Here is a 26,248-nt window from a genome sequence, read left to right as displayed (position 1 = left end):
CCCCATTTTCCCCAGCCCCCCTTCGCTCCTTCGCCCCAGTCCCCCCCCCCCCCCCCCGTTGTCACAGTTGCCCTTGCTACTTCATGTTGAGTGAAGCCCTGTTTAATGTTTCTGCTGTTTTGCGATTATTTACCTTATTTAAATGTCATAATCCTAATGATTGTATTATGTGTTCATTTCATATTCACTGTAGGTATGGTGCTGAATGTAAGAAGAAAATGGAGGTGCCTACGTATTAATGGAAGACCTTACGTGACTGCCTTCATGTATTCTTGATTAATATTCTCCGCCACGGATTAATCTAACTCGCTGTCCTTGAGAAGCGAATTCCCCGAGTTGGACAAGAGTTTACTGTAATCTGTTGTACACATATTTATTAAATTCGCCAGTTATGATGGAGTCGTTCAAGTCTCTACCTCAGATATTGTCAGATTTCTGTTCCTTTCAGAGCGAAAGTGCTGGCGAGAGGCCCACCTCTGCCTACTATTAAGAGGTGCAACTCTTTGGTGTTAATGAGATCCCTGCAGAATTGATCTAGACTTGGCCGAAAACTTGATGTTCCAACACCCATAACGTTATTGTTTCCGTTCGGGATCAAGGAAAGTGCGACAGAATTGGCAGGAATCTATTGTGACGTGTTTTCAAAAACGAGTTATGAATTTGGGCGCATTTTTATCTGAGAAAATGACTGTAATTCCGGTCTAGAAATCCGAAATTAACGGCCGTGTGGGTTCGCTGCCCTAACCACGCGACACCCTCTATTAGCAAAAGTTGACACTAACTTCCCCGAAAAGCGGCGGTCGCTCGGTCTGTATAGTTCGCTTGCGGGCTAAAATCATGGAGTTTGGTATATGACTGTAATAATCTACACTGACATATTTGTTCGGTGTTATTCTTTGAAGGCTAACTCCATACGTAGAAACAGTTTTTCTTTCGGGTTATGAATGTGGTTTTATAATAACAGATTAATTACTGATACGATATTCTGCGTTCTTTAAATGCCAGAGAAGACTCAATTTTAGCATAGTAAGACACCAGAAGGCCACGCCATAGCTCAAGCGGTTAGCCGCTGGCTTCCCACCGCGGCGGCCCGAGTTCGATCCCTGGTCTGGTCAAGTGGGATTTGTGGTGGACAAACTGGCGATGGGACGGATTTTCTCCGAGTACTTCGGTTTCCCTGCCAATCTTCATTCCACCAATTGTTCCACAATCACCCTCACCTATCATCTGGGGCTGGTACAATAGGCCAGGAGTGGCGGCAGCACAAGGGACTTAGTCCCACCCCACTAGCAATAATAAAAGAAGACACCAGAAGGTGGCCATTTAGGGCCGAAACATGTTGTGTTGAAAGTGAAAGTGAAAGAAAAAAGGAACAATTTGTTGCATTGTTGACGGACTGTGTAGTACATAGACAGTTTTAGCAAGAAGAAGTGTGTACCTGTGTTTTTAACGACACAATGAATTGCTAAATGTAGCTACTAGTGGTGAAGCACTTCCAGTGATCTTTGAATTGTAACTATTTCATTCCGAATGTTATCGACCATCAGGCAAGCTGATTCATCGGCAAATTCCGCATAAGCCTTACGGCAAGCAGCGCACTGCTCGCCGCGAAGAGCAGAGCTGTGAACTCGTCAAGGAGTAAGAAACGGACGTCTGCGATGCGAGAGACAGCACCAAATCACCACGTTGCAATGATCTGAACTCTGATGCCACAGTCAATTGTTGTGCTCTACTGACTTCACGATTACACCAAAATTAACTCGAACTTCTACTTCACAAACTAGTTTCAAAGAACATTTTAATTTCACGAATACAAATCCGAATCTCTAGTGTAATTATCGGTAGCAAAGGGAAGCCTGACAAACGTTGACTGACTTAGGTTACTGCATGCCAATCCTTGTCAGTACATTGAAAAGGCTACGCAGCCAAGTTATGTGAAGGCAGATATACTAGGATGTTAGAGTTGTGTTTCAAATACTGGCTGCCACAGATCTATTACCAATACAAACAGCATTATCTGTTACTTAATTTTATGGCGCTCTTTTAGTGTATGTGAATGATAATGAACTACTGAATTTTCGGAAATGGGTAATAAGTTGTGGTGTTCTATTTTTGTGTTACAAGTAGCTGACCGGACTTTCAGCAATGTGTGCAACATGACGAGAAGTGCTTCAGGTGTGGTAAAGAAGATATTAGAAAAATTTTCAGTTTAACTTTGATTCCAGAAATTTGTCATCAGTTTTTCGCCGCCTTGGTAGCAGGTGAATGAGAAGAACAGATTTATTGGTAACATTTCCATTAGCCCTTTCCTTGGGAACTCAGGACCATCTTTGAAATCATGTTCCTACTATACTTCCTTGTGCTCTAGTACACGTATACTGGAAAGCGTCCTTTCAGTTCATTAATATCATTCGCTATGGCCGATTTCCCACGTTGATTTGAATTGTTCTGTTTTCTGTTCGCTGTAAAAGTGTATAATTTTTTCTGGATTATTAAATCTTAATTCAGTCTAATCATATACGATATATATATTCCTCATTTCCCTCTTTTCAGTTTTATCAGTATTACTGATTATGTTAAAAGCCAAACGTCAGTTCAGTACATAAACGTGGAGCGTATACATACCCAGCTCTTTTCGTCCCTCTTTGTCATTCCAGTGATCTGTTAAGTCAAGCGCACCTCTTGAGCGTGACATTTTGTATTGGCACCAATGTCATCATAATAAGCAAGAGGACAGAAGTAGTCATCGTCTGCCGGCTCTGATCAGTGGAGACAATGATGTAAACTTCTCTTTCAGCTGAAACCAGTTTAATGACATTTCTCACTTGTTGTTTACCGAGAACGTCACGCAGTATTAATTTACAGCACATGACATTAGTAGATTTAACATGGAAACCCCATGGACAACGATTAAAATCATATCCCTGAAGATTGAGGCGATACATTCCTACGAAACGTAGGTTGCTTTCAACGGTCTATACGGCGTTATATCCAAGAAAACAACTCTTCATAACTACCGCACTGAGAACTTCAAATCCTGTAAAATGCATACTGGATTTGAGAATCTCATGGCAGATGCTCTGCAGACTTACAGTCTTCTGGGTTGTAATGTTGTGAGGTTCGGAGGAGCATTACCTCCACTTTCAGGATGGAGGAGTAAGTACACAGCGCTACAACTCAGACTTCCGTATCTTCCAAAATATGATTATTTTCGATGCCGTCTGTTGCTAGTGGTTTTGTACACTTTTTGCGCCACGCTTTTGGAATCACAGAAATTCTCCGCCCGAGACGGTTTCGTTATTAAATGAATTTGAAAAACGAAACTTAGTACATGTGTAATTATGTAGCTCCAGAACTGGCAATTCAAGAGAGGACAGGAGTGTATGCCCAGTGACACCGAACAAAGCAAGATCTTGAAATATTTGAAATTTTAACCGCCAGCTAGATGAGCCAACTGAAGGCTATGGTGTTTCCCAGATACTTTTCTTATTCGAATTATCTCCGAAGATGAATATATTGTGGCATATACCCGTTGATAAGCAGGAGGTTTTTAAACATAGACCGTTTCTGGGCAACGGTTCGGTAAACACGTTCCCACGGAAACAAAACAGTCACAATTTCACAAAAGGACAAAATGCTGTCACGCTATTTATCTAACGTCTGGCATTACTAAACTGTGACACGAGGTTATCGCTTTTAGTGCCTACTTCGAAGCTTGTATTTTCGGCGGATGGAAATATTGTTGCACTTTATTGTGATGCCACAGTTGTCTGAAAATAAAGACCTGATTAATTACAACAATCATCATTTTCATCAAGAATTCGTTTTGGAACAGGCCATTGTGGACAAGGAGCTAAATTCCAAAAGTCTGTGTAATTCTCTTCTGTTTATTAATAATTTCAGGTTCTAGTCCACTGTCATTTTCCTTGAACACAGAACAATAAGATCAGCGCTCTCACTTTCATCCCTCTCTAGAAGAGGATTACCAACGAAAGACACGACGAACTTCATGCAATCAAGGTCTTTCAATCCGCTTTCAGACCCCTCTTATATATTACCAATACACGGATTATAAACAGACGCATAAAGTACACTTCCAGCGCGACTTTAAATACTTTGGATGCACACTTTTCCTTCGCGGAATCTCCCACAACTTAACTTTTCCTTTCAAAGAATCAATGGTGACATTAATTTAATGATAGTCTTGGATCCTTCTTGAAGCACAGTATTCAAATTAATCGGTTTGGCGGTGCCTAACATTTGTTAGGAAAGCAAGATCTGGCAACTACCGAGAATCTTTTAGTTGTATAAATCAGTTTTGTCTGTATCCGTTCCCTGTCGTTCGTTTGTACTTACGACATATATGTCTGCTCCTGTAAGCCGCTTAACTCCTCTCAGGTTCGTGTCACAGCAGTACTCATAACTGAGGCAAATGGTAGCTGCACACTGAAAGCCTGTCCACTTCTCCAAAACAACGACACAATAATAACTTTCGAAAGCGAAACTTTGCAATTTCCTTGCGCAAGCAAAGAGTAATATGGCCCTTTAATATTATCAGATTTTAACAATCCATAATGAAGGCCTGATTACTTTAGTTTAGGAGTGCAGCAAAATGACGTCCGACTCTAATTAATTTAAGCCTCCAAGCCCTCAAGACTGGTATCTTGCGGGAGCTTCGCTTCATCCACAAGAAGGATTTGAATTGATATCCCTCACAGAAAAAAATCATCTCCAGTTCGCTGATTTTAACTAGCCAAAATCATCATGCAATCAGCATAAGCCAATCAAGTAACAACTTCTGTGAACATAGCAGTTCTTAAGGTATAGAACTGGGACCCCCATATGTGAAAGCAGTTACATTATTCAGTTTAGGGTTCTACTACACCGTTCCGAAGACAATTTATGACAGCTATGCATGTCCCCCCCCTAATTAACCCGAAAACTACAGACTTGCCTCCCGTGGTGACCTTGCCCCTTCCGGTGATCCAAACTGAATGTAAGAAAAAGCAGTTGTCTTCTGTCTAGATAAGAGGAACAAGTCATAACTCGCCAATAAATAAGTCACCCCTTCCGAAATGAGTGAAGTGAACAGTAGCGTCCACGGAGAACTGTAACAGGTTTTGACTGTCACATGTCTGAGAGAACCCCAAAGTTTCTGGAAGATGATCTTGGAACCTGACAAAAATTTCACTCTCCTAAGTCAACGGACATCAGTATACAATATCAGTACCCCACAATGCGCATAAAGTTTGTCTAGAAAATATTTTAGGAGCATATTTTGGAGAGACCTACCACGAATTCTGTTTGCGCTGTTTTACACGGAACTCGTCATGCGTTGAAATTCGACTGATTCTGTACGTAGGGCTTGCTGATGAGTGACGCAGTGGCAAGTAAGAAACGCATGGGAAAGCGGCATATTTTTTCAAGACCGAATTAAGCCAACATTTTTATCGGCGACAGCTGGGCTGCCTTCTGTGATGATTGGTGCAACTTCATCTATGGGAACATATATTTCCAGAAAACTAGCTTAAAAGTTTTGAAAAATATCTTCACCTCTCGTCTTCCTAAGATAACAGCACTGTTTTCAACAGATCCGCCTTATTATTTTCACTATTTAAGGGTGACTATAGACGGGGTTTGAACTGGTGAATGAATGTATTGACCACTTATACACACGACTCTGAACTACAAGCACTTACAAAGTTATCGTTGGTCTCCACATTTACAAATCACTACGCCCTAATTCTTCTCCGGCCTGCATTGTCTTCTCTAGTCATTGCTAAGTAACAGCTCTCAACAATGGAGATTCTTCAGCTTCTCTGCTCTCGTCGTTGCTGTCCGGCGAATATCCCGCAACTGAACTGTGAACTTAATTACAGCGCCATCTTTTTTCAGCCTCCCTTGCAGAACTCAACAGACTATTCACTGGGTCTCCCAGTTGTCTTCAAGACTCGGTACAGACCACGCAGAAAACACAGCCTCTCTAATATGGCATATAGACCCGTTTATAGGCAACGACAGCGAAACAAACAACGAGACAACGGTCACTGCTAGGCAACAGCTTTGTAAATACGCAATAGTACTGGAGCTTTTGCTAGGTAGCGGTTTGCGCGCAACAATGGAAGTAGTGTTGGAAGCCGTGTATTCTATGTGGTCCGTTCCGAGGCTATATAAGTCGATCGAGAGAGTTCAGTTCCTTTAGTGCAGCGTAGTGCAGTGAAGTGGAGGGAGATGGTTAGTGAGTTAGTTAGAGGACTGCTGCTGTTCAGTCCTTGTGAGCTGTTGCTGTCAGAAGCTGGTAGCTGAAGCACGGAGATGTTTCGGGAACACGGAGTAAGGGGAACTGCCGGCCGCGCCATAGCTCAAGCGGTTAGTCGCTGGCTTCCCACCGCGGCGGTCCGGGTTCGATCTCGGGTCTCGTCAAGTAGGATTTGTGGTGGACAAAGTGACACTAGGGCGGGTTTTCTCTTAGTACTTCGGTTTCTCTTACAAATCTTCATTCCACCAAATTCTCCATCGTCATAATCATCCGGGACAGGTACATTAGGCCAATCAGTGGCAGCCGTGCCGAGTGGACCCAGTTGGACTCCACCCACCACTAAGCGAATAAAAAAAAAAAAGAAAGGGGAACATCCGCCATTGGAAGCCGTTACCAGACGAATGGTGAAGACACAGCAGACTGGGAAGACTTAGTGCGTGCTGTAGTCCTTTGGCTATCACGTGATCTGTGTCTTGAAGTGATCCCTGCTGGGCTAGCAATTCTAATTCTACATACTCCATGTTTAAACATTCGCTTAATAAATTTTAAAAAAGATTTCCTACCTTTTTTTTTTCCTTGGCACTACATCCCCAGTGGGCCTAGGCCTACGTCCATTAACTTCTCCGTTCACTTCGGTTTTTCTAGATCTTACACATACGGTAGGACTCCTTGGGCGGGTGATCAGCTCGTCGCAAAGCCTCTACCTGTGCACAAACACAAACTAAACATCCATACCATGAGTGGGATTCGAACCCACGATCCCGGTTTTCAAGCGAGCGAAGACAGTACAAGCCGATTTCCTACTTTACAATCTGAAATTCCTTCACTGAATTTGTACTGGGAGTGGTACTACCAGTTTCAGTATAGGAAGTTTCCATGTACGAATAAAATCAAGTCGGACACGACCTCATTTATTGTTGTCACACCTTTGAACCTTCTGCGTTGTACCAACTTTGCACTCACGGTGTAGACGTTACACATACACGTATATCAACTGAAACTGACCGTTTACAGTCGAAAACATGCATATATTTAGAAATTAAAACAAGTGTGTGTTGTTACATGAGTAGCATTTGGGATTCCCACACCTGAGGACGGAGGCGACAAGTTTCTCCGAATAGCAGTTGTCACCGGACCACACGGCGTCATACCGCAGAAGTGAGAACTGACGTCAAAACTACTTGTAGCGCAATCTCGCAACTTGCGAACGTATTGCTGAATGAGAGAATCAAAATTCGAGATTCTGTGTTGATATAAATGTAATTAGTCACTGAGTCCTGTACTGCGTGCAGACACGAATAACGTTTTTATTTATGCAAGCTGGTGGGTATAAATCTGGGGCTTAGAAACAAGACGTACAGGAGAATAGAAAAATCACAAAATGAGGAGCTTATAAATGTTAATCTTCGCCAAATATTATTACAATTAATTAAAATCAATAAATATAATATCTGTAAATCACGCAGCATGCGGGAGTGAGAGCAGGAATGATGTAAATTTTCAGTCGAATTAAATCAAACTAAGAGAATATTTGAGATGCTATGATTGGAGGATATTGTCATGCGTAGGGGTGACTTTTAGACGGGGTTTTGGATTGAATGATTGGATTCATCGTCACTTTATTCCCATAACGTGGGTCTACATGCATTACAGCGCTATTCCCGCTCTACGTACATTATAGCTCACCGTTACACACCACCAGGGCTCTCAGTCTTCATAAGCAGTATCTTGGCAATGGATTTACAGCAGTCTCGCTGTAAGTTCAAATCAAACATGAAGCCTTCTTTTCACAGCCTAATTCCATTATCGCCATTTCCTTTCAGTCATCTGAGACTGCCATCTCCAGGGCTCGACTCATTTCTTGACAACAACTGACTCAATTGAACCCTTCTTCAAGTGAAGTCTCTCAACTTCTGAAAACAACTAACTGCTCACTTGGAGCTTCCCGTTATATAGCCTTCGGGCGGATCCCACAGAAAGTACCGTTTTCTATTGTCCCTTATTGTTCTAGGCGTGTTCACTGATCCGTTTGCCTAGCAATGGACGTCCTATTGTTGCACGAGAACGCTTCCGCGGAAATATGTTTGCCGAGTCGTTGTCTAGCAATGGATTTATATGCCACAGTATTATCAAAATGGATCTTAGAGCAGTAGTGTATTAGGTAGTGGAGAGGATGTTCATTGGGCTGTTGTTGTGAACACGGCAGTCACATTCTGCGTAGCGAATTACGCGAGAATTTTCGTTATCATCTTGGGTACAACTGCTTCCCAAATGAAGTTAGTTTTGTCAAATACGTGCATATCCCGCACTGTAAGAACATTTCTAAGATACACAGTAAATCTAAATAAGCCGTACGTGGCTTGTATTATTGAGGTAATTTGTCCTGGTGCTGAATTAATTGTTACACCATGAAGACTTGTGGGAGGGGAGGTGTAGTTCTACCATTCTTGACCTCGGCACGAGATGGAGGCTGGTGACCAACTTCCAAGACCAAGGCGCTTTTACTCCCGAGGAATTCGCCCCCAGTACCCGTTCGATATGAGGCTAGGTGGGTCCCAGAGCCGATCTGGACGCTGTGGGAAGAGAAAAATATTGACTTTGGCGGGAATCGAACCGTAGCCGTCCACCCCACAGGTCATATTTACCGACTGAGTTATCCCGACTCCTGTTCACGTGGTGTATTTACGTGTATATTTTTCGCACGGTTCTCAGAATGGGCTGCAGTTGCTTGCCGAAACGGCGTTTGCAGTCTAGCCATTTTAATCCAGATGCATTGTCTTTTTCTATGAAGTAAGGGCTGCATTCACACATCCACACACATACAGAATTCGATGTCCTGCTCGGTATATCACGTTTTTCTATGTTTTCGAGGTCTGCTCTTCCGTTAACAGTTGTCCATCTGCTGGGTGTGTTTCAACTGCTAATGTTTATTTTAATTGCATTTTAACTAATTCGACTTTAAATTCAGGAATGAAGGGCAGCAGTTCTACTCACAGAATGGTTCCCAAATTTGGATAGTAATTGTTTTGTAAAATATAAAAGCGTCCAGGCGAACACCATTTTGAGGGAAATAGAATAATAATAATAAAATATTTTGGTATCGGTGACGACAAATATCAGATCGTTCTAATTCCATATCAGAAATATTTATAAACACATTTTATGGCAGTACTTTCAACGTTGAATTGTAACTGTTCAGAATTCTAAACTTGTTTCTAAATGGCCAGCGTCCAAACTCCGTTATACATAAATTAAATTTCCAACAAATATCGGTCCATTCAAGTTCCGTAACTCTGTACTCGTAACTCGCAGAATCTGAAATAGTACGTATATATATCACTCCTACGAAGTAACTCGGGAAGCAAGAAGACTGAAAGAAACCCAGTGTAAGTCATCATTGAGATAATAACTCTGATTAACTGCGTGTGAAGGAAGAAGTGTTCATGCGACTTACATGTGGCTCTATCACGCACATTTTGAGCTAACGTGACTGCTTCTACAAGGACCATGGAACTTCATTTGTACATGGAATAAACTCATTAAAGAGTTTCTTAATTAAGCAAGACATTGCAGTATTGTTCTCTTCATTCTGCAATTAATGATAAGTTATTCATTTCCTTGGCATCTTCATCTTGTGCTGTTCTGGAATCTGGTTCTTTAGACAATTTCGATTCCAATAAGCATGACTTAAATATCATAATTAATGAATCTCAGTTCTCTATTGGTTTAATTTAGGTAACTGCCAGCAAAACTTGAACATTAATACCACTTTTATTTCAGGGATTACTTTAAATTACACCTTCCTAATTTGAATTAATATAGGCTTATGTCTGAAGTGTTCATTTAGTAATTGTGTGTGCGTCTGTTAATCTTAATGTTAGAAACATGAAGACCCGAAACTTTGGAGTATGGAGAAAGAGATAAGAAAACGACGTAGTGCAATTTGAAATGTAAAGGGTTTATAGCAGTTCGGAACTCACAGCTGCTAAACTATTTATACGACTGGTGGTACGTCTTATCACATTCCATTAGCCCACAAACTGTTAAGGGAGTATCGATCCAAACTAAGCATTTGGCGCAGTTTGAAATTAGGACGTTTGAAATTCTAATTCGTATTTGGAAGGCTTTTGCCACTATTACCGGCTCAGAGGCTGACTATTGACAGAAATTCTCCTTATTTTAAACAAATTCTCCAGATATATGTGCGAAGGGTATACCACGACCAGTTCCACAGCGTACTCAGTTCGTCTTTCACGTGCATCTGTCCATTCCTCCATATGTAACTTGTGACTCCATGCAAAGCACTTATTCTTGAATTCTCCGAGCCAATGAAATGGTGACTTTTCATACAGCTGTTTATGAAACCCGAAAGTTCAATTATATATTCACAATAGCTGGCATGGCTACGAAATGAAATAAGGACACACCCTCACGTTCTTTTCCTTGAAATTCTCCTATACGCCTGGATACCCCAAGTAGTATCATTATCGCGATTTTCGATTCAAATTTTATAGCTACCTCTCATCTCCTCGACGCGTGCTACATGAATCATATCTCTTCTCATTCATTCTTGTACCCTAATAGTATTCGTACTTAGGAAATCGCAGTTCCCGAAAATTATGCACTATTTTCCATACATTTTCATTTCTCCATTAAACCCGAATATTCTCCTCAAACCGTTCATCTCCTCCTGCAGAAGAGAACAGACCATGAAGGAAGATTTAGGTTTATTTTAATTCAAGAAACATTGCCCTCTTACTTCTGAAATTATCGACAATCTTTTCCTCAAAACAGGTATTTACCACGCAGATGTCAGAGCTGTGAGTAAACAGTTCTAAGCATTTTCTTCCCCAATGCTCTGCAAGAACCACAAGGTAAGAGCATACAACAGGCGAAACCATGGGCCACAGAAAATTCGGCTAGAATACAAAGGTTTCGAATGTGGAGACTACTGTCGTGACCCAAGATGTTGGCTGGTCAACTGAATTACGTTGGCCGAGCGGTAGCGTAATAATTCAGTGATGATGATTGTCAGTTGGCTGCCTGAGCGTGTATTCCAACCACAAAGAGCAATTACTCACTACAGATTATAGAGGATTTATTGAGACTGTGTGTATATTACATACAAGCGCTGGCGGACGTAAGCCTGGCCAGCCTTCTCATAGCTCCAACACAGACAAAATGCACCCTTCAACTTCTCTCTTGTTCTTAAAACTTAATCTAAACTAAGCTTGCAGCCCAGTGTCTCCAGATATGAACCCTCACGCAGATCAAGTTACACCAGCGGTTGTTGAAGGATAGGTCCCAGATGAAACACTCCAGGACTCCATTAATTTATGAAAATGGCAGGGGTAGATATAACCGTCGCAACACTACTCTGGTTATGTCTTGAGAATCAGTGATGGTATTATTTTCGAGTCCTCGGCCGGCATATGATTGGTCGCTGACCTTACCAGTATCACAATATTCCGCTATTGGTGTAACGGTATATAGTAGCAGAACCTTCAAAGGAAGACTGACACCTCAGTATTTTGTTGACTGTCAGTGTTTGGTTTTCATATATTTATTTCCTTGGTAAATTGCAAGATATTTAATACTATGTCACTGGTAATGAGGCTACACCGAACAAGCTGTTATCACACGCAATAACAGCATCCTGTGCTTAAAGCAGTAACGCATCATAACAATTAATTAATACGTCTATGCACATGTTTAGACAAGGAACGTGTGAACGTGTGTATTAATGGGAACGGACAGAAGATGCGCCGCGGTGGGAAGCCAGAGATTAACCGCTTGAGCTATGGTGCGGCCTTAAACCAGATCTTACTGTGGAAACATGAGATCAAAAATCACAATGGGGGGGGGGGTATGACGCCCAAAATCACATATGAAATATGTGCTAAGAAAGCTCGTGGAAGTCCAGACCAGTTATAACCTATTAATAATTTAAATTTCCGATATCTGGGACATCCGTACAAGTCATTACTTAGAGTGTTTTATGATCCGACGGTAGAAAAATAAAAATAGAAGGCATATTTGCCCCGTCGCCATTCAGATCCATTTTCGTGTGATAAGGAAACTGCTCCGTGCCTTCCGAGAGGGCGTATATGTAAATTATTTTCCTTTGATTTTTCAGACGGACAGCTCTCGAGGTTCATGAGCATCCACCGTTCCTGAGGGTACAGTCCATAGGTAGCATCAAACCCCATCCATCTGCTGGATCAAACCGATAGCCATTTCCATGGGCAGTGGGCGGAGAACTGGAAACAATATTTATAGAAAGAGAATTTCCGTCACTGCATGAGGGAACAGCAAAAACCGTATTCCAGGTTTCGGTAAACTACCTAAAACCTGGGGTTTCTCCTATGGGCGAACATTTTGTAGCCAATTCGCTCGGAAATATTTTTTGAAAACCTTTCGCGGAAGGGGGACAAAGTTGCTCGCGTCCGTGACGTTCTTTAAGTCATACGTGTCCCCTGGGTAGTGCAAACTGAGCAACAAATCTGGCAAAGCTTCCCAAAAGAAAAGTGCAAACTTCTTCAAGATGCAACAAAGAAAGAGCTTCGACAAACACTTCCCACCGTAAACAGAAAACATTTCTTTATGAATGTCCATTGCGTTGATTCTTTTTGCCCACAGAAAACGCACAACAGAACGTTGCTATTCCTTAGCCCACTCCTCAAGCAAGATCGCCATTTTGACTACTGAAACTAGCCTCTGAACATCCGTATGCGCCTCTGCTACCTAGACTGTAATGAAGTTGGACTGTGCTGTTACCTAGTGAAATATATATATATATAGGAAACCTATTACGTCCATTTAAGCTGTTGTACTTCCATTTGTGACCTATTTATTGACTCTCTCTCGTATGTACAAATTTGTTGCATTTTTAACAATAAAGAGACAGTACACTTGTTAGGAAAAGATCAGGAAACCACCTGCATATTTTTTCTAATTTTCGGACTGCTACCTAGAAGAAGGTATGTATTCAGACGGTCCTGCTGTCAGCCGTATCGACGTAGCTTTACTCTGATTTCCTCTGTATTCAGTCGCACGTACAATATGTCATTACCTGTCAAAATAAGAAAAAGACAAGAGTTGTTGTTTTAAATTATTTCTAACATTCGAAGACTTATATTGGATTTAATCTAGGAGACTATAATAGGAACTAAGTGTGTTTGAGTATAAATGTGAGAGACTATTCCAAGTACCTCAAGAAAGTCATTGTACACAGGGTTCTGAAATCCTGAACCGTATTAGCAGCAGCCCGTCTCCTCATCCACAGCGATAAATGGAAAATAACTTGTCCACCTTGTAAGAACCTGTTGCTACTGTAGACAGCTAATCATTGTCTTGAATAATTATAATATAATTTCGGTCGTGTGAATTTATGACACGAAAGCACTAAAACCAGTTAACAAAAAGCCTCCAAATTTGCAGGATGACAGTTTTTCGGAAACACATACGTCCATACACATGAGACTAGGCTAACCGAGTTTGACAATAACTTGGGACGATTATACTGACCTGCGAAAAGGAAGTAACTTGCATAAGAGTTTCATAATTTGTGTAACTGAGTAAATATTCTGACGGAGAACAATGGAGGGCCGATCACAGTGGCCGCGCCGACTAAAGCATGAACTGTATTCGCACGCTCGAATGTTGAGATAGTGGTTTCGAATCCCACTCAAAGCCATGAATACCTGTGTGTGCCTTTATTCTGTGTTGATGTCCTGTGTGTGGGTAGCGGCGGGCTGATCCACCTTCCAAAGAGTCCCACCGTTTTTGTAACAAAACATTGCGAAACCGAAGAAGAGGCCAGGGCCCAACAAAGGGCTGTAGTGCCATTGATGAATGAATGAAAATGAATGAATAAAGAAATGCATGAAATGTGAGAAGGGGAACATATAGCATTTATTGAGAAAGCAAGGAAAACAGATAAAGTTCGGACATATATATTACAGTTATGGCAGTATTGTTTCTTCGGAGGCATACACATAAGTAAGAAGATAATATTAAAATGTACCAAATACATATAATTCTTGAGTAACTGAGCGACTATTTCTAAGGAAGTACTCTGCCCCAAGAAATTATTATAATTATTTTCATTATTATTACTATAATATTATATTTATATTAATTANTCATTTATTTGCTTGTTTGTTTACTTTTATTCATTATTGTGTTTACCCAAGAAATTGCCTGTAATTTATTTTTGACTTATAATGTGTTTGACTAATGTTTGTATAATGTTACACGTAATTACTTTCATCTACACTGTGCTAAGTCTGTAATTGGCCTTGCGGCTGTTGACTTGGCACATAAATAATAAAGAATTGAATTGAATTGAATATTGCTGTTATTATTATTGTTTGGTGCATTGCTAACTGTATGAATCCCAACATCAATAAAACTAAAGTTTCTGCAGGAAAACCAACGTACTGATCTAAGATTATCAATTCTGTCAATCCTCTATAACTAGGACCGACTCCATAAAAGACCTGGGAGTGTTTATTGATGTTAAACTTCATTTCCATGACCATGTCGACTATATTTTCTCTCACTGCGTTATGCTGTTGGGTATAGGTCGTAGCATTACTTTCAATTTCTCGTCTCTAGAATGTATGCTCAAAGTATACGTCGCATTAGTTAGATCTAAGCTTGAAAATGCGTCCGTAGTCGGGAATTCAATTACGTCAACTGATGCCAACAGTTGGAACGCATCCAGCAGAGGTTTGCTGCCCTCTGTTTTACTCGTTTCTTTCCTCAAGTCCATTACAGTTATTCTCTTGCCCTTGAGGAGTTAAAATTGCATATTTCACGTACAAGGAGACATCGCCTCGATGCTCTGTTTCTTACTCAAGTTTACTTTTGTTTCAAATTCTGTCATTCTGTTTTGGAAATTGTTGGTCTCCGACTTCCTTCTCGGTATATCAGAGACTTTGCATTGTTCAATGTCTGCTCCTCATGTAGAAATTGTCCCTCTGTTGGATGTGCAGCAGCTGCTGATATTTGCAGTTACGTTGACGTAGTCGGAGCCAGGAACGTTCTCCTCAATCGTTTTTTGATAATATGGTATAATTGTGAGTATTATTATATGCACAAACATAAACTAGAATTACGTTATTATTATTATTATTATTAGTAGTAGTAGTAGTAGTAGTAGTAGTAGTAGTAGTAGTAGTAGTAGTAGTAGTAGTAGTAGTAGTAGTAGTAGTAGTAGTAGTAGTAGTAGTAGTAGTAGTAGTAGTAGTAGTAGTAGTAGTAGTAGTAGTAGTAGTAGTAGTAGTAGTAGTTCTAAATATCTATACATTATATTTCTCGATTGTCACTAGCAACTTTGTGTCTGTAATTTGCCTTGAGGCTGTTGACTAGGCACGTAAATAATAAACAATTGAATGGAACATTTTCATTCGCATTATTATCATTACAATTTTGATTGTGTGTATTTTGAGATGCTCTATGAGCTGACCCAGTTATTAACGAAACATGCAGGTAGCAGCCAGCACCTTGTCATATGCATGCAGCTGCGAGGCCTGCTCTCAGTCTCGCCCGTCACGACAATACCAATGTTTCTGAGCAGAATTCATCATCATATTCACCTGGCTTGTGGCACTGTCCCTGTGGATCCAGGATCTCTTCAGAGAGCGGCTCATGGTAATATAATTTACCTATTTCTGTCCACGACGCTCTCATGTTACAGCGTCACATTTTTGTATCCAAACAGTAAAGGACCCTGGGATGGGTTCACCTGCCTGGATGGTTCACCCCTCACCTTTTCTCATTTTCGAGCATAAATTAGGTCTGCTGGAAACATGCCCCAGTTGTACATTTCCCTTGCTAGCTGCTTGAAGAAGAAGGATGAGCACCACAAGGGACGTTCTCGTGCATAATATTTTCGAAAAAGCTGACTCGTGCATGAAGCTCGGTAAGCGAAGTTGCAGGGTGCAGGTTCATTTATCATACATCTTCCGTTTATTCTATGCTCTTACCTTCTGATACCCTCCGAAAACACGGGTAAAACTATTTACGTGCTTTGAGAGCATATTTTATAATTTACTGTATTTTTCTCATACTGTGACACTAGGGATGAAAGCCGGAATAGCAGACCCAGAAAAGACATCCACTGATAGGCAACGACACTGAAAACATGACTCCACGGTACCGAATAACTTCGTAACAACAGGAATTGTTGGAAGCCGTGCTTTCTACGCAGTTCGTATTGAGGCTGTATAAGGAGAAAGAGGTGGATTTTTCAGTCCGTCGAAAATGTACGTGAGTCCCACGTCACAGTACGGTATTGCATTTTATGAAGCCTACGGGCCACATGAGCCTTAATTTTAACAATATGTCTACGGCTGCAGTATTCTCGAATAACGAAAACGCCTTTGATCTACATGGGACCCTGGCTTTAAACTTTATGTTTAATATCAAAATTGGAATTTTCGGCCAGTCTGATCAAGCTTATTAGCTCTTTTCTTTCGCAAAAAAAAATCAGATTTTCAGCAGAAGACGAAATGTCTGCGCCAAGGAAAATGCATACAGGGGTGCCTCAAGGTTCCGTCCTGTCTCCACCGTTGTACAGAATATACGCCTGGTGTTTATCTGGCCGACTTTGCCGATGACACCTGTATGTACGTCACGGATCGCAAAGGGGGTTAGTGTTCTTAGAAGCCGTCTGTTGCCACCATATGTCAGTTGTGAGAGAGTCGCCAGCCAGCGAAGACAAGAGCCTTTGAATACGGAAACTGAACCGTAACCTAGCAACGTCTGTTGAAGATGAACAGAAGAACTGCCGTCTGCTGTAGTGAATTGTAAAGTATGTAGCTTAGCGATAATTACTTGAAGTTACGATTTTTAAATGTTCAGTAAATCCAGTTACCGATCCATACTCTATGTCTAGTCACTAACACGTGACAGTATCTTATAAATAAATCCTTGTTTTCTTGAAGGTAATATTTCTGCAAATGGAAATGAAGCCCACAGCAAGACTTAGTTCATTTTGATATTCTTATAGTAGATATCATGAAATAAAAAATTAATTTTCATCCAGTGTTTAACTTTTTTAAACATTAGATTGCCTTATAAGTTNTTGAAATAGCTCCTCAATTTTCATCACGAGGCCGAGTGAACCCCGTTCCAGCCCCGCTACTTCACACCAACATTCTCACACACAGTCCTTATTACTCTACTGATGTTTTAATGAAAGTGCTCGCTTGAAATTAAAACTCAAACTTCAGATCTGTTTTCAAATAGACTCTTTGTTTGACATGAACATACATATATACGAGTAGCTATAAAGAATCCAGTGACCTTCATTGCCGCTATTTCAACCTACTCCATTTTAGTTTATCACGTGCTTAGCGGGAATTATTTGAACACCCGGTTGGAACAATTATTTTTCGAAAGGAGGCGAAGCTAAACTTCTGTAGATATAAACACATTATCCACTTATAATCGCGGAGATGTCACTGGTTCTTTTATCTTCACAGGCCTACTTAAACTTCTGCTGGATACATTGGAAACTTGCCCCGATATCACACTTCATGGAATTATCTCCATGGGCCCATCCATCATCTCTCGGCGTGTTCAGAAACTCCGTATGGACGTAACACTTGTCCACTGGGAGAGGCAGGCAGGCAGACAAAGCATCTACTTCGCATCTGATCCGAGCGTGCGAACTAAGCAGAAAAAGACACGACCTAGCAGGAAATAACGTGACGCACAGGGCTAAAACCAAAAATATACGTACATCAATACAGAGAAAGAAGAAATATGCAGCAAATGATAGAGAACATCACCACTGGAGGAACACGAATTAATAAAAGAAGACAGGTGTAAAGTTATTTGGGGCAATTCAATAAAGTGAAACCCGTGGTAGAATTGTGTGGAACGACAATTCATGCGAAACTGTAATCCACAGCAAGAAGCAACATCTCGACCACCAGTTCCACTATCATAAAGCTGGCCGACACCGAAATATTAGGCATTTTGTGTCTGTGCTTTTGGAAACAGAATAACTGTCTTATATCACAAACTGGATACAGATCTCAAGAGGTACACTATGTTACGAGAAGGTGCAAGGGCGTTCTATGAACAGGGGTTACAAATGTTATCTTGAAACTCACTCCAGGAAAACTGTCATTGTACAGGCCTCTTCTTTTGCCAGATGCAAGAGGACGATAGAAATTTAGTTACGATTATACAGTCAGATTAATCTAACATTCTTCTCTAGACTTGCACCAAGTTTAAAGTATAAAGGATATTAAGTGCTGGGCACGAAACTTGTAATGCTGTAATCACTTTAATTTTTGGTGTAATTATAAAAGTCTTCAATCAGTTTTTACATGCATCCATTGAGTTTACTCCGTTTGTAAACCCTGAGCTTTGGATGAAATCTCGAAGTACGTCACTAATCAGATCATATCGATTTGTATCAGCTTTAGGTACCTTTGTTCTGCAGCAAGACGCTATGAACATTATCATCCTTTGGGATGTGACACCATGCAGTCTGGTAGAAATGTATTGATAATTCGGAGGAACTTACTGCCTCCATTTTCAGAGTCAGAGAGTAAGCTAAGTAAGTAACTGGCAACAGGCCTGGGAAACCTCAGCGTATTTTTACCAGACTGCAGGGCGCCACCCGCATCCGAGAACATCGGAATGTTCAAGATATCTCCATGTTTCTGTACTTCCGTTGCTTACAATTTAATTATTATTATAATTATAATATCTCGGCAAGAACAGCAACAGAGAACACCGTTCCTCTGTTCCTTGTTCAATTATTGCCTTTCAGCTGTCACTTATCAATAATCTGCTTCCTCGCAACAGGCGTTCCATTTTTTGCTTCGCGACAGTTGACTAGAAACGATTGCTTTTTCAGAGCCGTTCTCTAGCGACGGCTGTTTCTCTGGCTCCACAGTTATTGCTTTGAATAAATATGCCACAATACATTCCTCACCATATTGACTACTGTGAGAACCTAAATTCCAATAATTTTAGTATTGCCAGGGATCGCGTAAATGTGGCAAGAGAACGCCATGTGATGTAAGTGAAGAGAAAGAAGTACTAAGAAGAGGAGAAACTAGGGAGAAGACTTGATATGAGGCACTGCAAAAATTGATTATCTTAAGCAAATAAGAATACATTTCTGCAGTTACAGTGAGAAAACTAAGGTTGTAATACCCTCCAAATTTGGTAAAATATCATAAATAATATGAGATGAACTCTTTTGTAACTTTTACAAACTTGAAAATTACAGTCTATAGATCGTTCTGCTGAATAAATATTACTGTGTAGAACATTCATGTCCTGATTAAACGGGGTTGGATGGGGGGGGGTGAGAGAGAGAGATCTTATGGGTACTGGTTTCTGACTTTTCTCAAGTTCATATTAAGTAACTGCTTTGCATAGGTGATGCAGAATTTTCTATATTTTTTGAGGCTGCGGCCTTTCCATATGAAGACAGTTGTGGTGGTCTCACAAGAAGCGCTGCTGAAAAAACCAAAGGGTACGTCAGGAGCACATAGAACCTGTATCAAAACACAAAGCCAATGTAGCCTGTTGGGTAATTACAGTAACATATGCCTTCATGGCGCAAGCAGTGACCTGCATCACGTGCACATGGAAGTGAGTAAAACAATTTTCAGTCAGTTAAACTTCATAAATATATAACTATATTTGTCATGCCATCGTTTCTGTGCAGTGTTGTACTGTCCCAAACTGCTAACACTACTGCTAGAAAGTAGCGCTTTCAGAGAAGGCAGCTACAGCGGTGGGTGGGTAGGAGCATGGAGGCCCGTTGGGTATGGCCCGTCTGAGCTACCTCTAGACTGTAGCTGAGCGGTCTGCCCCCTGATCTCGTTAGCTACCTCTATCCGCAGCTGCTGTGTCTACCTCGCAAGTCATTTGGCTTCTCAGAAGGGTCAGTATGAAATGGGTGACCTTTCAAGGTACGGGATTGGAGAAGTAGAGTTTTGTACTTAATTTTGCCTAATTGCACAGGTTGTTGCCACCATACGGCCTCTAACCTTTCAGAGAGGGGGGTACCAGAATAAGCTCAAAATACAAGAGGGTGTCTATTTACATTATTAATTTACAAGTGTACATCTGAAGTATGAGTACACTGAACTTGTTAATTCCACTCTATTTGTCCTACACAGCCTAGGTGAGACCATACTCATACTCTCTGCTTACCTGATTACATAGTATGGATACAATTAAGCAGTAAAGCTGATGAAGCTGCCATGGCCTTGCTGTAGTCTCGCTGTGCGTGTGGTCCACTACCTATTAGGATGAGTGCGGCATCTGCCTCGTAAACTTTCACTAATAAAACGAGGTTGCGGTGGGTCATAGCGCTCAGAGGTACCTCATGAAAGTTGTCTATTAAGTGGCTCTTGCATATCCCCGACCTGGGGTATTTAATAGCTGACTTTTACTTGTCAGCATTCTTCATGCTTGTCAATAAACAGAAGAGTTCACTACATTTGTCACAAATGCTGGCTCAGCGTTTACATAAGAGTCTTGCCAGAAACTGGGCAAGTTCTGATTGTTTACAAACTTTCTCCATTGCAGAAGTTCGACTGGGCCCCTTGGAGTTCTGAAGTTTCAAATCTTCATAACAATATTTAACAATTAAATGCTCCCCCAGCAGTTCATACAAAGTGTGTGATCCAGAAAAATTCTTGACTCTAGAGAGTACTTCCTATGAAGTAGGGCTTTATCAGTTATAGGCAGAGAGGGCATATGCCATTTTTAAGAAGACAAAGCAACCTGCAAACATGCACACAATGACATGTGCTGGTGTCTGATTTACTAAAAGCATTACCAACTTCCTTATTGAGCACTGGAATTGCCTTCCATTTCAGAAAACTGTGGACGCGCAGTTGGCGAGGCCATTGCTGCAACGAGAGTGCGGCATGTGTGCAAGTGAACACGTTGCTTCTCATGACATTGACGAAATGTTCCCATGTTTAAAGTAACGGCGAACAACAGTTAATTTTGTATCAATTCTTGACCCAGACAGCATAAAGCCCTCACTATTCAGTCTTTATCCTTATCTTATCTGTTAGGCAATTTGAAGGAAGATGTCATTTTGGAAACTTTATATAGTTCGGTAATTTCTTACAACGGCGTCGTTAGGGGGGTGGACCAGGTATCTGTTGCCCCACAGATTAAAAAATTATAATTGAGGACAAGAAGGGCACATGCAAAATACCGTATTTACGCATGTATAGGCCGCACATTTTTTACCAAAAATTCAAGATGAACACTGGGGTGCGGCTTATATTCGAAATATTCGAAATCACACTTCATTTAAAAAAAAAATAGTCATAATTAGTAATACAGGGTGTTCTACTCCTCAAATAATATTCCAAGAAAATTCTTTTTTCTATAATTTGTCTGAAAATTGTGCTGCGGCCTATACACGCACGCGGCCTATACATGCGTAAATACGGTATTAAAATAATATAATATTTACTATTTTTCGTACTAATGTAACTTACGAGTACTTAGTGTTTCAACGGCTGCGTGGCTATTGCCACACTGTCACTTTTTAAATCAGCATTTCACTATTTATGCAACATCATTCTACCTTACATGGCCATCCTCAGGTATATTTTGTATTTAAGCTTTATCATTGCATCAATTCTCTACTGAGGGACGAACTAGCTAACATTTAGCTAAGAGCAGAAATTGGTTAAATGCTTTAAATGCTGTTAATAGATGCACGTAACACAGAAAGTTCACTTCTTTCTCTCTCCGAGGATGAATAGTAGAATGCAAATTTGTCAGGTGGTAACGGATGTAGTTTTGTTTTGTGTATTCTTGCCCTGCCGTTGGATGGAACTGCCCTTATTTGTAGATTTTTATGCAATTGTGTTGCCACTGTGGTTTCTGCGGTAGAGTAAAGTGAAACCCCTGAATTCTTGTCAAACCCATGTAAAAAGAGTCTTCTGGGATGCGAGGTAAACAACCGGTAAGCTGCTGACTGCTTGGTTTACTTTTCGGTCCAGAAGATTGGGGCCGGTACGTTACTCTGAAACGTCGGTAAACTTCTACAGGACTACAAGGCGTCACATCCCAGAGGACAGTGTCGTATATTTAAAGGCATATAAAATCCAAAGACCCTGGGCTAAGTTGTATACAGTTGTATTTATTGCCGTAACACATTTCAGTTGGACCTGAGAAAGTACTGGACTTTCAGAATCATTTGTATTCCAACCGAAACTCTATGCGAAGCATCACAACAACGATTTAAGAATTGATACCTCTGTTTTCAGATGATCGAGGATTTACCGTGTTCTCTCCTTAGGAGAGGAATTCACTTTGTTACGGAATCACGATTCTCTCGACAGCAAATACGTAAGCGGTACAGGTTGCAATATACGAAGGTGATTCAGGAAGTTTCCGCACATTTCTTCTTTCCCACAAATATATTTAGTAAGAAATCTTACAAAAGTGTCACATTTTTGCAGACTTCCTGCGTCTTCGTCTTTGCTCGGAGGTCCAAAAGCTTTTTATGCCATTAGAAAAAGTTTTGGCCCAGTGAGAAAACAGTCTTCACCTCGTAAGATTTGAGGCTTTCACGGCGGTGGCTATGAAGAAAGCAGTCTTCACCTCGTCATCATTTGCAAACCGACGACCTCCGAGAGCCCCCTTTGGAGGTCCAGTTATATGGAGATCCGAAGGCGCAAGGTGCGGACTCCATGCCGGATGGTCGAGAACTGGTCAAGCATTGTCGTGCAAGGTGAAAGCAACTTCCAGTAATTTCCTCCATATTTCTTGTGAATGGCTGGCCTTAAATCACTTTATAACATGTCGAAATACTCTCTCATGGCCATGGCGTGTTCTTACTGTTATCACTTGTTCCTGTCGACCGGTTTTCTGATCATTCTCAATCATCCTATCATTGTCCTGCCCTTCTTAAACGTGTCTACCCACTCGTATACTTTCCGTCGAGGTCATGTAGTGTACTCATAGGGAGCACATAAATTTGTGTGAATTTTAATCATTTTCAACGCGTTCTGTTCACAGAAACTAACCACAGTCCTCTGTTCTTCTTCGGTGCAAAATAAAGTTAGCGCAGTTGCTCTCTGCTTCACTATCTTTGACTGGACACTCTATACTTCTAATCACAATACAGTACTCCACTACTCTCTCTACTTTTCAACTGAACATTTGGAGCCAGAGTCACTAAATCTTAAATAGCCTCGGGGCGGATTCCACAGAAAACACGTCCATTGTGTAAGAATGGACGTCTACTACTGTCACGCATTTTTGTAGGCTTTACTTAGCAACAGACTGTTTACGAAGAATCTGTCGCGGGAAGGTGTTTATAGAGCCGTTGCCTATCAGTGGGAATATGCGTCATAATATGTATATATATTTATATATTGTTTAATGTGTGCTGTAAGTCGTAGATCACTATATCAAAAGGGTGAAAGAAGTTCATTTAAATTCTTTTTAAACTAATTACAATCTTCCGTAAGTTTTTCTTAACTGAGAATTTGTTCAGAAGGCCATGGTTGATTAAAGAATATGACGAGTTTCTAAACGTATGCATAGCACAAATTACTCCAAGAACCATTAAATTTGAGAAAAAGATGTTGTGGCATAGTACATGTATTTCATGTTTCTCTGCAGAGTTTGTTAAAAATATTCCGTCTGACAAATACTTAACGAAATACGTGCAGAAACTCTTGTAGGCCTTCGTGTAGAATCGTCGTTAAATATGTTACACCCATGAAGAATACCGTGAAAACCTCAAATCTTACATGTTGTACCTAAATTAATTGTTGCATGTGTAGCGGTGGATGGACTCAGAGAATTTAACAGCCATCTCCAGGGCTAGGACAGCATCGACAATTTGGGAAATTCAAGCACATCGTAACAATATTCCGGTGCGTTTGCTCGGTCATGATTTCTAGATATTAAACTTCGACATTATAATAATTATGGACAGATAATAATGAATTTAATATGCGTTTCAGTTTCCTTTGCAACGTTTGTTGGAAAAGATTACTCGTCTAATAAATACTTAGCGCAAATATATCTGTCGATCGATTTTAACCAAATTGTCACATTTTAGTGAATCTTTCCAATATCAGTTTTTATGAAAATTCTTTCAGCGGCACGAGCTACCTACTGCATGACATTTTCAGTAACTAGATTGTACAGCGTCAAGTGAGAGGATGACAGATGAATGATAAATTGGAAGGGACGTGGAAGAAGATGTTCCTGTCCGACTGAGGAAATAACGGACATCTTCCTAAAAAGAATGAGTAAAACCATCAACTGAGCACCTCCCTATTACGACTGTGAAAGCATTGCCGCATCACCGCCCGTTTGCTTTTTCGCCATCTTACATGCTCACCAATGAACATGCCGAAGCTAAGAGACGCATTTCTGCAACTTCGTTACTGTCGAGCCGAAGAAAATGGCCTCACGAGAAAGACAAGAAAACAAAACGGATTCCCTTTGCAGTATGTCGACCTACGTGGAGGAGATTAACTAAGTGAAATGAAATGTATTTCTAGTAAAATTACCTATAAGGTGAGGTTTCAAGTTCTCACGGCGGTAGTATTCTGCTTCCTGCTTGCTTATTTGCTTTACGACCCTGAAGATCAAGCTAGTTATTTCCTTCCAAATATCCGTAAATATCCACCATACTACACGGTGTCACAACTCAGAAGATAGTACTCTTCATAGTAAGCAAGCAAATGATGCAGTAACGGCTATGCGGTATGATCGGATATACATGTTATTATATTACAGAAACTTAGGTGGTAGCAGCTTCCTCAGTGAAATGGTAAAGGGAAACCTGTGCGTAATGAATTAAGCAACATGCCATGAAGACATACGGAGTGAGTGGAGGTATAGCTCCAACATTCTTGAGTTTCTTCTAGTTATTGTCAAAAATATGAGACATGGTTAAACTTAACGGGTATTCGGAACATTAGTGTTGATTTCTATTAAAACTGACGAAGGAATCGTACATATAGAATCAGTAACCACGAATTTTAAACCCAATCTTTCATCAGTTAAATTCCAAAATTTTTAACAAAATAGTTCTAATTTTACTCCTGATTTACTACAAAAACTTCTACTTTTCTACTCTAGTAGCTATTTCAAAATTTTGGAGATTGTTAAAGAAATACACGAAATCAAAGCGGTAGAAAAATGAGATGTAAGCTGCAAAATGTGACGGCTGTTTCGAGCAATGATTGAGCACTTAATATACAGGGATACTATAAATGATTCATTCTTGTTTAAAACGCTATACTTTCCAAAGCATTACACTTATAAATACGATTGATATATAAAAGGAACCGTAAGCTCACCAAGTTTTCTTCACACTGTACAAATGTTCTATGTGTGCCCCTTGGGTCACACGACACATGTCCAGGCCGTAGTCGAGCTCGTTCCACACATTTTGTAGCATCATCCTGTCAATGGTCATCACTGCAGCATCGATGCGTTCCCTCAGCCCTACTAGTGGGGGTACGTAAACACGATCCTTAATGTGCCCCCAAAGGAAGAAGTCACAAGGCGTTAGATCAGGTGATCTGGGGGGCCAAGTGAACAGAGCTACGTCATCCTCACAAACACGCCCAATCCAGCGTGTCCTTAAATTGCCGATACCACAGCAAACTGCTTTGTTTACATGGCGGTTCTTTTCCATACTCTCTTTTGAATGCGCGTTGCACTGCTATAACAGAAGAACATCTCGCATATTCCAACAAACAAAAACTCTTTTCTTGCTTTGTCACCATTTTGTAAAGAAACTGAACTGGTGCTGCCAATAATACAAACTCTGTAAGTTTATGGTTCTTCTTATATACCAATCATATTTGTATGTGTAATACTTTGGAAAATATAGCGTTTTAAACACGAATGAATCCTTTATAGTAGCCCTGTATTTTGCGACAAAAAGTATCATTACCACACAGCTAATGAAGTTGCTGGCTCGTTTCTGTTGTGTGGTAA

General features: G+C 40.6%; 1 protein-coding gene and 1 long non-coding RNA gene across 2 annotated transcripts in view; both read right to left on the bottom strand.

The window, feature by feature from the left end:
- LOC117282091 overlaps positions 1-2,697 on the bottom strand; it is a 40,722-nt gene extending 38,025 nt beyond the window's left edge. Inside the window, exon 1 of the mRNA XM_033750363.1 lies at positions 2,626-2,697. Within this exon, the coding sequence (XP_033606254.1) occupies positions 2,626-2,695 (70 nt within the window). The 5' untranslated portion in view covers positions 2,696-2,697. The remainder of the gene's footprint in view (positions 1-2,625) is intronic.
- Positions 2,698-13,112: 10,415 nt separating this feature from the next.
- The window catches only part of LOC111861549, a 205,781-nt gene continuing 192,645 nt past the window's right edge, over positions 13,113-26,248 (bottom strand). Inside the window, exon 3 of the long non-coding RNA XR_002842258.2 lies at positions 13,113-13,331. This is a non-coding gene — a long non-coding RNA (uncharacterized LOC111861549). The remainder of the gene's footprint in view (positions 13,332-26,248) is intronic.

Source organism: Cryptotermes secundus, unplaced genomic scaffold (assembly GCF_002891405.2).
Source record: "Cryptotermes secundus unplaced genomic scaffold, Csec_1.0 scaffold48, whole genome shotgun sequence".
In the NCBI taxonomy this organism is placed as follows: Eukaryota; Metazoa; Arthropoda; class Insecta; order Blattodea; family Kalotermitidae; genus Cryptotermes; species Cryptotermes secundus.
The sequence above is the reverse complement of the archived record's forward strand: the minus strand, read 5'-3'. Positions and strand labels throughout refer to the sequence as shown.